The sequence below is a fragment of the Ascaphus truei genome, chromosome 7, assembly GCF_040206685.1.
Source record: "Ascaphus truei isolate aAscTru1 chromosome 7, aAscTru1.hap1, whole genome shotgun sequence".
Taxonomy (NCBI): Eukaryota; Metazoa; Chordata; class Amphibia; order Anura; family Ascaphidae; genus Ascaphus; species Ascaphus truei.
The window spans coordinates 7,763,514-7,776,490 of NC_134489.1; the positions used below are offsets into that span (position 1 = coordinate 7,763,514).

A 12,977-nucleotide genomic window follows, 5' to 3' on the forward strand; every position below is an offset into this window, starting at 1 on the left:
GTTATATACATCTACATAGTGTATACATTGTGTTGTATTATTGTTATGTTGATTAAGTGTCCAGTAAGTACTGTTATACCATAACCTGTGTGTAATTACTGGGTACATTGTCTTGGATGGGGCTAACCCCTGCGTGCCAATCCCTTCCCTGTGGAGGCGCTGTATGTGCGTATGTGTATAGGTCACCCCAGGCTCCCTTCAGTGGAGAATCAGGCTTCCTGTAAGCCATCCAGGTAATGCACCAAGGCTGCGTTCCTAGACACTGGGGAAAGGGGGCTACGTACAGTACAGTATACAGTACATCATGCATTTAAAAAAAAAAGACTATACAGAATCTGTGGTCCGGTTCAAACTGATGAGCCCATAAAGACAGAATAGCTTAATTTAGTGGGTTTGTTGATTTTCTTAATTTTGAATGTACAGTACAAGCTGTGAATTTTAATGTTATTTAAAGTGTTTTACAAATATAAGATTACACATAAAATCATGATGCGTAGATTGTTACTGATGCAGCGGCCGTTATTCAAACACTTCACGCATCATGTACATCGGAATCCCGATTTGAAACCGCGGGGTGAATTCCAGCCTTCCCGCACTAAGATGCGAGCGTGGCGAGTGCAGAAAAATTAATTTTACTGTTCTGGCTTTTAAAAAATGAAATTGACACCGTAGCACATTACAATTCATCCATTGTATTGCAAATGAAGAAACAGAATCCATGAAATTCAAACAAAACATCCGCAATAAGCGCGGGTGCCTGGGGCGATTGGCCGCGTTCATGCTTCATGGGGAACAGCAGAGAACTCAAAATCGGCGCCATGATGTGTTCAAATAACGGCCGCTGCATCAGTATGTTAAGTATATACTGTAATTCTATTTTGTTTGAAATACAACTAACAACATTTATATAACTGTTTATTTGTTAGTGTTTTGTATGGTATATTTCTCACCATCTTCATGAGAATGATGGTTCTATAATTGTTTTGATTATTTAGTTAACCTACAGTATCAATTGATTTTTTATTGTGTTCTCAGGACAAACAGAATGCAACTTCTGAATTCACCATGAAGAATCTGTTAATGTCGGTTCTCAACTTATTCTTTGCTGGGACTGAAACAGTCAGCAGCACCTTGAGACATGGGTTCCTCATCCTTATAAAATACCCTGACATACAAGGTATAGTGTGTAAAAAAATGCAGAGACAGTAGAATGCTTGACTTAAGTTTTTTACCATGACTCTGCCTTCATTGCAGCCTTAACAAGTACAGTATGAAGAGCATAATAACATTTGTGGTCTAATCTTACACCTACCATAATGGAGCATGAGCAAACTCAGAGATTTTAAATCAGTGAAAAAAACCTATTGAGCTCTTCACAAGTATATGGTGATGCTAGAACACAGTAAAATATTAATTCAACTCCTTAATCCTATTTACGTAAAAATACTATTGCTGTACCTCTCCATATCCCACCAAAACGGAACAATCAAGTATACTTGGGAGCTTGCGTATACTGATCTGTGTTGTTGATTTGAAGTGCTGGTTTTTTTAAGTGTGTGCAGTTAGAAACAGAAGGAAAGGGAAGTGCTGTGTATATTAGCAGGGGTGGCTGTTTTTGGGGAGTGTGCAGTGGGTTAATTTATTTTTAAAGTGTGTTGTAATTGAAGCCTGTAGCTTTTTCCACTTTCTCCTGCCTGATGCAGAGTGGGTGTGGTTGGTTAATTGGCTGATCTAACACACCTGCAGTGGGTGTGGCTAGTTAATTGATAACATAACACACCTGGTGGATGTCCCTATTTAAACAGAGGCTTCTAACGAATCCTGAGCTTGCGTATACTGATCTGTGTGGTTGATTAAAGTGCTGGTTGTTTAAAGTGTGTGCAGTTAGAAACAGAAGCAGTTGAACAAGGAAGCGGTTAAACAAGGTATATCATATTGAAGTACCGTTTACTGTTAGTACTTATAAACTTCATAGTTGCTAGAATAAGCAGGATTTAAAATGCCACTCAATGTACTATATGTGCACTAGGAGCAGCTGTGGGAAGTGTGAGCGGGTGGTGTCTTTAGAGTCAGAGATTGCTGATCTGAAGAGGCAACTTGCAATACTGAGGGACATTGGCAATCTTGAAAGGGGTTTAGAGCTCACTGAGCAGGCCCTTGTGTGAGGATTTGCCATCCTGGTGGTCACAGACCGTCTCCTCACCTCAACAAGCCTTCTGTGACAGACACCCAGGATGCGCGATTTCGTGGTCCCAGTACGCACGCGTGCTTGCACCTTGCGCGTCCTGATCCTCCGCCCGTGGATTTGGATCCTACACCCATCTCAGACGCACAGCGGGTGCGTTCGGCCAACCTCCCTGCCGACGCGTGAGTCAAACTCCGCCCCCGCTCTGATGACAGTCAGGGTCGCCGTGGAAATGACGCGCATTCTCCCCTCCACCCCTCAACCTCTGTGACGCGCGTGGGTCGGCGTGCGATTGATCCCGCCCCCTCTTACCCCAAGAATTGTCGTGGAGGTAACGCTCGCTCCAAGCCCCGCCCCCTGGCCTCCGTGACACGCGCGGGAAGGCGCGCAAGCAATTCCGCCTGCATCATAGGGCACACCTGTGTGCATCAGCAGCCTATCGACACTCACTTCCTGGTTCTGCCCTGGCTGGCACACACATAGGCTCCTCCTATATATACCTTCAGTCTGCTCTTATTCCTTGCTGAGCATAGTCAGTTTGACGCCGTGCCTTGCTGCATTCTTGTTCCAGAGACCTTGCCTTGCCTTACCTGCCTGTTAACCTCTTGTTGCCAGAACCCTGCTAGTACCTTGGATTTCGCTTCTCTCCACTCCTGATCCGGCTTGTATGACCATTCTCCTGTCTCCAGTCCTGACCTTGGCTAAGTACTCCAACAATCAATATTCTCCTATCCTGAACCTGGCTATGTACCCCGACTATCCAATACTCTCCAATCCTGAACCTGGCTACGCACACTGACGATCCGCAACTCTCCGCTCCTGAACCTGGCAAGTACCTTAACCATTCTACTTTCTGTAATCCTGACCTGGCTTGAAGGACTACTCTACATCCTAGGCGCGCCCGCGTGGCTGTGGGTCCTCGTTATCCAATCCCATACCTCAACACCGCAGTTGAGCTTAGTTTGTGGTGAGCTACACGTTACAGTATCCTCAGCCACACAAACATTGACCCCGCTGAGGTAGGAAGAGTCCTGCGCACACACGCAAGCTACCTAACTACCTTAGAGGAAATGATTGTGGATAGCGAGCAAACCATGCTCTCCCTTCAGGAGGACTTTCGCACCCTTTCTCGGGCTTTACAAGAACCGCATTCTCCCCTTGTTCCTGCTGTTCCTGAGATTCCCACTACTTCAGCTTTGCCTTTCTCTAAAGAACCTCGCTTACCTACCCCCAACCGCTATGGGGGCGACCCTCATGAATGTCAGGGTTTTTTGAATCAATGCTTTATACAATTTGAAATGAATCCTTCATACTTTACGGCACCCCGCACCAAGGTGGCGTACATTTTTTCTCTCCTTGTAGATGACGCTCTTGCCTGGGCATCTCCTATCTGGGAGAGAAGAACCGACCTCACGCAGGATATCGGAGCCTTGGCCCGGGAATTCCGGAAAGTGTTTGATACACCCGGTCGTAAGGTATGTGCTTCCTCTGCACTGTTTCATGTTTTCCAATGTAGTCGTTCAGTCGCCAAATATGCTCTTGAGTTCAGAACTATAGCTGCCAAGACCGACAGGAATGACATAGCCCTGGCCGCAGCCTTTTGGCAAGGTTAATCGGAAACCTTGAAGGATGAATTGTCAGCCTACGGTCGCCCCACCGACTTGGAGGAGCTCATCGCTGTCTGTATCAAGGTGAATTGTTGTCTCCTGGAGAAACATTCAGAGAAGGTTCACCATCGTACCATCCCAGCACGGATCAATCCTGATCAGGTGAGCTCCACTGAGGTTTCTACCCGTATACATCCGAACCTATGCAATTAGAAGGAACCAGTCTTTCCAAATCAGAGAAATTAAGCCGCAAAAATGCTGGCCTATGTCTTTACTGCGGTGTTGGTCCCCAAAAGTAGGGAAACGCAAGGTTCCCATGAGTCCTAGGGGAGTCTCATTGGGAACGCTTTTTCTCTCCCCTATTTCTACTGACAACCTGTCTCACATTCTTTTCCCCATTACACTCTTTGGGGAGGTCTTTCAAGTATCCACACTTGCTTTCATCGATTCAGGTGCCGGAGGGAACTTCAAAGATCAAGCTTTCTCAGAACACCATCTGGTTTCTACCAGGCACAGAAAGAAGCCCATCGCTCTTGAAGCCATAGACGGAAGACCTCTGCAGCCGGCATTCATCTCCTTGGAGACAGAGGTGCTTCAACTTAAGGTGCAAGACACACACCTGGAAAAGATCCAATTCAATGTCATCCATATTCCTTCCATCAGTGTGATCCTTGGGCTACCCTGGCTACAGATTCACAACCGTCGGGTTGATTGGCTCAACAAGGAACCAATCCAACGGAGTACATTTTGCCACAAGAACTGCATTCTGGAGGCAAGTAGTATCGGGGGTACCAATGTGTCCGAGGAGCAGGAGAAGGTACAAACACCAGACGAGTACGCTGAGTTTCAGGACGTCTTCGATAAGGTCAGATCGGAGGTTCTTCCCCCTCACTGCCCGTTCGATTGTCCAATCGATCTGTTTCCAGGCACTACACCCTCCAGAGGGACTTCCTATCCGTTGTCTATGCCGGTGACATAGTGTAAGAGTACATTGCGGAGAACTTACAGAAGGGGTTTATCCGCAAATCCACCTCTCCTGCGGGCGCAGGGTTTTTCTTTGTGATAAAGAAGAATGGGTCCTTACACCCTTGCATAGACTACCAGTCCCTTAACAAGATTATCATCAAAACAACGCTACCCCTTGCCCCTTATCAATGAACTGTTTGATCGATTACAAGTTGCTAATATCTTTTCGAAGTTGGACCTACATGGTGCTTATAATCTGGTCAGGATCCGCCAGGGTGATGAATGGAAGATGGCTTTCAACACCAGATATGGACATTATGAGTTCTTGGTCATGCCCTTTGGTCTGTGCAATGCCCCAGCCGTGTTTCAGGATTTCGTAAATGAAATTTTCAGAGATCTCCTCAACTCTTTTGTAATCGTTTATCTTGATGACATTTTAATTTTCTCCAAATCCAGACAGGAACACATCTCTCATGTGAAACAGGTGCTCCATCGCTTACGACAGAACAAACTTTTTGCTAAACTGGAGAAATGTCATTTTCATCAAACATTCACCACTTTTCTAGGCTACATTTCTGATTCCGGTCTCACCATGGATCCCACCAAGGTCAAAGCCATCCTAGATTGGCCATAACCTACCACCTTGAAGGCAGTACAACGCTTCCTTGGATTCTGAAACTATTACCGTAGGTTTATCCCAAAATGTTCTTCTCTAGTGCTTTCCACTTACGGAATTAACCAAGAAGGGAGTGGACCCTGCTTCTTGGTCTGCTGCTGCTCTCCAGTCTTTTGCCTGTCTCAAAAAAGCTTTTGTATCTGCCCCCATTCTCATCCATCCTGATCCCAAGCCTCCTTTTACCCTTGAGGTCGACGCCTCAGATGTGGGCGTAGGTGCCGTTCTGTCCCAAAGGAGGAATTCCCTGTCCAGGTTGCACCCTTGTGCAATTAAAAAAAAAAAATTCTCCGGCCCAATACAACTACGACTTCGGGAACTGGGAACTCCTGGCCATTAAGCTAGCTCTCGAGGAATGGAGACATATGCTTGAGGGTACTGAAGATCCGATAAATATCCTCACATATCATAAGAACTTGCTTTACATTGAGGGTGCATGAAGCTTGGAGCCCGCCATGCCAGATGGTCACTGTTTTTCTCTAGTTTTAATTTCATAATTTCCTACCTTCCCGGATCCAAGAATATTAAAGCTGACGCACTTTCTCGACAATTCTCCCTGGACGACAAGACTGAGGATCAGCAAAAACCCATTTTACCGCCCAAATGTATTCTCTCGGCCACATCATTTGGAGCACTCAAGGAAATTGTCCGCCAACAAAGCCACATATCTCCTGGCATCTCGTCCCCACAGGACCGTCTTTTCACTTCACCTCCACACCGTAAGAAGGTCCTCGAATGGAGCCATTTGTCCAAATCTGCAGGTTATCCCGGCACCAAAAGGACCTTAGACCTCATCTCTTGCACCTTTTGGTGGCCAGGAATGCAAAAGGACATAATTTTTTTTATTGCTGCGTGCCCTACGTGTGCAAGACTAAAACTCCCAGGATTATTTCTTTTATTTATAAAATATTTTACCAGGAAGTAATACATTGAGAGTTACCTCTCATTTTCAAGTATGTCCTGGGCACAGAGTTAAGACAAATAATACATGTTTACAAATACAGTTACATAATGAGCAGGGTATACATTATATACAAGACGTTGCATGCACAGTTAAAGAAAATATATATTATGGGCGTATGAAACAGTTACAGACCAGATTAAAATGTGAGACAGCCTTAGATTTGAAAGAATTTAAACTGGTGGTGGATGTGAGAGTCTCTGGTAGGTTGTTCCAGTTTTGGGGTACACAGTAAGAGAAGGAGGAACGGCCGGTTACTTTGTTGAGCCTTGGGACCATGAACAGTCTTTTGGAGTCTGATCTCAGGTGATAGGTGCTGCATGTGGTAGGGGTGAGGAGCTTGTTCAGGTAGCTGGGTAGCTTGCCCAGAAAGAATTTAAAGGCAAGACAGGAAAGGGGAACTTTGCGCCTTGACTCGAGTGATGACCAGTCTAGTTCTTTGAGCATTTTGCAGTGATGTGTGTTGTAGTTGCATTGGAGAACAAAACGTCAAATTGAATTGTAGAGGGTGTCAAGTTTGCTAAGGTGGGTTTGAGGTGCCGAGTCATATACAATGTCTCCATAGTCAATAATTGGCATTAGCATCTGCTGTGCGATACACTTTCTGACCAGGTTACTTAGGGAGGATTTGTTCCTGTAAAGTACCCCTAGTTTGGCATAGGTCTTGGTTGTCAGTGTATCAATGTGCATCCCGAATGTTAAGTGGGAGTCAAACCATAAGCCCAGGTATTTAAAACTAGTGACAGCGGTTAGGGTGGTGTTAGCGTTGGTTCTAATCTGGAGCTCAGACGCTGGAAGCTTTAAAAATTTAGTCTTGGTCCCAAATACCATTGTTACAGTCTTGTCAGTGTTTAAAAACAGTTTGTTTTGGGAAATCCAGCTTTCGAGTCTCAAAAAGTCAGACTGAAGTATGTGTTGAAGGTCAGAGAGGCTATGGCTGTGTGCATATAGGATTGTGTCGTCTGCATACATGTGTATTGAGGCTTCCTTACAAGCTGTGGGAAGATCATTAATGAACACCGAGAAGAGTAGGGGCCCCAGAACAGAGCCTTACGGGACACCACAGGTGATATCCAGGGGGTTGGAGTTAGAGCCTGAGATGGACACATGTTGGGATCTACCTGATAGGTAGGACTGAAACCAGTTTAAAGCATGCTTCCCTATTCCAGAGCTCTGGAGTTTGTTTAGCAGGATAGCATGATCAACTGTATCAAAAGCCTTTGCAAAATCTAGGAATACTGCACCAGTGAGTTATCCCCGTTTCATTCCACACTGGATTTCATTACAAACTTTTAGCAGGGTAGTTACGGTGGATTGTTTGGGACGAAAGCCAGATTGGAATTGGCTAGGGAAATTTGTCTTGTTATAGTAATCAAAAATACATAAATAGAAATATACCTGGCGCATGTGAAAGATAATCAATAAACAAGTGATAACATATAAATTGTGTGACCATAAATATATAACCAAAAGTGGTGATGATTATCTAGAGTCCAATAAAAGGATATGATGGTATATGGAATGAATAGAGTCCTTTTCTTCAGTGATAATCAAAGATAGACTCAGTCCTCCAACCATGACCCAAGACACAGTTTCTCTCAACTATATGCTGCCTTCTTACCTCTAGTAAGTAGGCCTTCTTTTGGACAAAAGAAAGGGGAGTGGGGGAGTGAAGGATGGACTGGGCGCTTCCCAAGTGATAAATAGTAAATAGTGTTATAAGTGCAACATAAAAATACACAAATACACCTTACACCAAACAGTGAATAGATAATAAAACGTGTATAAAGCAGCTCAACTTCCTCTGGTGGGACAGTTCCAGATCCCAGGATATGGAGATTTCTTTTGCTTGGAGGTGAGGAGGAGCGCAGGAAGATGTCGTGATATATGTAAAAGAAATTAAACATATATAGTGCAGACTGTAATCACTGCTAAAGTTCGTAGTAATCTACTGTATAGAATAAAACTCACAAAAATCGCTGTATAATATTACATGTCAGAGATCCTTCTCTTTCTGACTGGAGCCCTTTTCAACCGCAAATGTTAGGATATCCCTCAGTAGGTGGGTATGAAAATAAAGAAAAACCACAATAGTGCATACTATTCGGACTCAGTATATTAACAAAATTAACAAGTGTACAGTAAACGCACATTTGCCATACAATAATCGGTGATAACATATAAATTGTGTGACCATAAATATATAACCAAAAGTTGTGATGATTATCTAGAGTCCAATAAAAGGATATGATGGTATATGGAATGAATAGAGTCCTTTTCTTCAGTGATAATCAAAGATAGACTCAGTCCTCCAACCATGACCCAAGACACAGTTTCTCTCAACTGTACAGTATGCTGCATTCTTACCTCTAGTAAGTAGGCCTTCTCTTGGACAGTTATATCAGAGGGCGTATTTGCTTACAAACTGCACTGCGCAATGTTGTGTCCCTGGTTTATGTCTTAACATATAGGAAACAGCTGCTGCAGGGAGGAACTTCTTCACATGGTTGGAGGACTGAGTCTATCTTTGATTATCACTGAAGAAAAGGACTCTATTCATTCCATATACCATCATATCCTTTTATTGGACTCTAGATAATCATCACCACTTTTGGTTATATATTTATGGTCACACAATTTATATGTTATCACTGTTTATTGATTATCTTTCACATGCGCCAGGTATATTTCAATTTTTGTATTTTTAATTGTTTTTTGGGCATTAATTGAGATTTTACCTACATTAGATCACCAGGCTGCTTTTTGTGCACTGCACTTATTATCAGGTCTAGCGCTTGTTTTAGTACACTTGTTTTTTATAATTGGTATAGTAATCGCTTAATTGGGAGTGGACACATTTTTCCATGACTTTGGATAGAATTGGGAGAAGTGAGATTGGCCTGTAGTTTGAGACAGTGTTTTTGTCCCCACTTTTGAAGATTGGGACAACTCTAGCAGTTTTCCAGGTCTTAGGGATATGGCCTGCAGACAGGATAGAGTTGACTATGGAAGCAATTGGTTTGGCAATGGCTGGGGCACCAAGTCGTAGGAACCTAGATTGTAATAAATACCTCCTCCAGGTCTCCTTCAACCTCTACCTGTTCCGGATCGGCCATGGACACATTTGTCGATGGATTTCATTGTGGACTTGCCTATTTCCACGGGTATGGACGCGATTCTTGTAGTAGTAGATCGTTTTTCGAAGCAGGCCCATTTCATACCCCTCAAGGGCCTGCCCAACTCTCCTAGATTAAATTACATCTTTATCAGGGAGATCTTTCGGCTACATGGAGTACCCTTGGAAACAGTTTCAGATAGAGGATCATAATTCATTTCTCTTTTCTGGCGCTCATTTTGCCTTCAGCTAGGTATCGCCCTCCATTTCACGTCGGGATACCACCCACAGACCAATGGTCAAATGGAGAGTACCATCCAGTCCCTTGAACAGTATCTACGTTGCTTTACGTCAGATTCCCAAGATGACTGGGCAGAACTCTTACCCTGGCAGAATTTGCCCACAATAACGCACAAAGCAGCTCTACCCTGGAATCACCGTTCTTCGTAAATTATGGTTTCAACCCTTTTACTCTTCCTCTTGTTTTACCTTCCTCAGGCGTCTCAGCAACGGATGACAGGATAAAGACCCTACAGGACCTATGGAAAAAGATTCAGGTGAACATCAGGCAAGCAGTCAATAGGCAAAAGAATCAGGCAGATCGCCACCGCGAACCTGCTCTGGACCTTAACCCTGGTGAAAAAGTCTGGTTGTCATCCAGGAACATCAGGCTGAAGGTACCCTCTATGAAGTTCGCACCTAGATTTCTTGGACCCTTTGCGATTTCCGAAAGGATCAACCCGGTGGCATATCGTCTCGCTCTAGCTCCTTCTTTGAAGATTCCTACTGTATTTCACATTTCTCTTCTCAAACCGGTGGTCTAAAATGCCTTTTCAGTTCCGGTGGCCCCCACCTCACCCATCATGGTTCAAGGACAACATGAATACGAGATCCAATCTATTCTTGACTCTAAGATCTCCAGAGGTTCGCTGCACTATCTGGTGCATTGGAGAGGTTTCGGCCAGGAGGAGAGATCCTGGATTCTGAGCCACCGGGTTCACGCAGCCAAACTGGTCTGTATGTTCCATGCCAAATTTCCTGAGAAACCATCATGGAGTCGCCCGGAGGTGGCTCCTAAAGTGGGATTACTGTGAGGATTCACTATCCTGGTGGTCGCAGACCGTCTCCTCACCACAACAAGCCTTCCTGACGGAAACCCAGGATGCGCGGTTTCGTGGTGCCAGTACACGCGAGCGGACCTTGCTCATCCTTACCCTGTGCCCGTGGATTAGGAACCCACCAACATCTCTGACACACGACGGGTGCGTTTGGCCAGCCTCCCTGCCGACGTGCGAGTCAAGCTCCGCCCCGCTCTGATTGGAGTCAGGATCACCGTGGGAATGACGCGTGTTCTCGGCTCCACCCCTCAAACTCTGCGATGCGCGTGGGGCGGCGCACAATTGATCCCGCCCCCTCTTACCCCAATAATCAGCGTGGGAGTGACTCACGCTCCAAGCCCCGCCCCCTGGCCTCCGTGACTCGTGCGGGACAGCGCCCGAGCAGTTCCGCCCTCATCCCCGATTAGGCTGCATCATAGGGCACACCTGTGTGCACCAGCATCCTATCGGCACTCACTTCCTGGTTCCGCCCTTGCGGCTATTGGAGGCTCCTCCTATATATACCTTCAGTCTGCTCTCATTTCTTGCTAGCATAGTCATTGTGATGCCGTGCCTTGCCACATCCTTGTTCCAGAGACCTTACCTGCCTGTTAACCTCTTGTTGCCTGAACCCTGCTAGTACAGTACCTTGGACTGTGCTTGTGGCAGGACGGCCTGTAGCTGAGGTCAGGGAACAGTCCACACGTGTAGTTTCATGATAATGAAAAACGTTCAATGGCTTTATTTCTCCATTACAACATAACATGCGGGTACACTGTCCCTTTAAACAAATAAATCCTGCTCCATGTTGGGAGAAAAACTAACTAACACAGCAGACCTATCTAGCAAGCTGGCTGGCTAAACCATAACCAAACCTTCAGAGTCTTTTAAGCAGTCATGAAACAAATGAAACAAATCTTACTTTGGCTGCAGTAAGTAGTGTGCTGTATCCGTCTGTCTAGCAGCACATCTATCCATGTGCTCTGGTCTGAGAGAGCCAGCTACTGCTAGTAACAACATCCTTTTCTACCTTGCTGGCTCTCAGGTGTCAGATTACATCCTGACTACCTAACTTCCACCTGAGTTAACCCTTATGAGTGCTTGATGAAGCACTGAGACATATGTCTCCCAGGCGTAACTGATAGGAGTTGACTTCACTCTGTCACATACCTTCCCTGTTTGTGTGTGGCTAGTGTCCCACACGCTGAAGCCTGACCCTCCACTCCTTCTCTTGACAAAAAATCAGCATTTCCATGGTCCTTTCCGGGTCTATGCTAAATGTCAAAAGAAGGGTTGGAGGGCCATATACCACCTGGTCAACCTTGAGTTTGTGTCCTTCATGGTGTTTAACCACTCAAGAGCGCATGGTCAGTGACCAGGGTGAAGTGTACTCCGGCGACATAATGTCTCAAGGCCTCAATTGCCCATTTTACCGCGAGGCGCTCCTTCTCAATGACGGAATACCTCACTTCCCTTGGGAACAGCTTCCGGCTGATGAACAGTATTGGATGTTCAACACCATCAAATTGCTGGGACAGCACTGCTCCCAGTCCTACCTCTGAGGCATCCGTCTGGATGATGAAGGGCTCTTTAAAATCTGGGCTCCGAAGAGCGGGGCCCTCTGACAGGCACTTTTTAAGCATGTCAAAGGCGTCTTGGCACTCCCAAGACCATTTAACTTGGGTCGGGGCACTATTTTTTGTCAGATCTGTTAGGGGTGCAGAAATTTCTGAAAAATTGGGGATAAACCGCCGGTAATACCCTGCGAACCCCAAAAGGGCGCGGACCTGTGTCTTTGTCTGTGGGGTGGGGGCTTCCTTTATGGTGGCCACCTTGCTAGCTAGTGGCCTTACTATCCCTTCACCAACGGCATAGCCCAAGTACTTTGTAGTGGATTTACCCAGGGCACATTTTTTTGGATTTGCAGTGAGCCCTGCTTCTCTTAAGGACGTTAGGACTGCCCTTAACCTATTTATATGCGACTGCCAGTGTCTGCTATAGATGACAATGTCATCCAAGTAGGCCGCGGCATATGCCCTATGGGGTCATAGTACCTTGTCCAATAACCTTTGGAACGTGGCTGGAGCCCCATGTAACCCAAATGGCATAGTGACGAATTGGTATAAACCGAGAGGGGTGGTGAAGGCAGTTTTGCATTTGGATTCTTCCGCTAGAGGTATCTGCCAATATCCTTTCGTGAGATCTAGGGTGGAGATATACTCGGCTTTACCAAGCGAGTCAAGCAATTCATCCACCCTAGGCATGGGGTATGCATCAAATCTAGATACAGCATTTACCTTTCGCAGATCGACGCAAAATATCACCTTCCCATCTGGTTTAGGGACCAACACGATAGGGCTACACCATTCGCTG

The 12,977-nt window shown here is 45.4% G+C and overlaps 1 protein-coding gene across 3 annotated transcripts in view; it reads left to right on the plus strand.

Moving 5' to 3' along the window:
• Window positions 1–12,977, plus strand: part of LOC142498676 (cytochrome P450 2G1-like) — a 127,337-nt gene that overhangs the window by 79,370 nt on the left and 34,990 nt on the right. For all 3 annotated transcript variants that reach the window (XR_012802522.1, XM_075606938.1, XM_075606939.1), the window contains one exon: window positions 1,036–1,177. Coding sequence is in view for 2 of the 3 variants with exons in the window: in XM_075606938.1 (XP_075463053.1) it covers window positions 1,036–1,177 (142 nt within the window). In the remaining variant the exon portion in view is untranslated. The remainder of the gene's footprint in view (window positions 1–1,035; window positions 1,178–12,977) is intronic.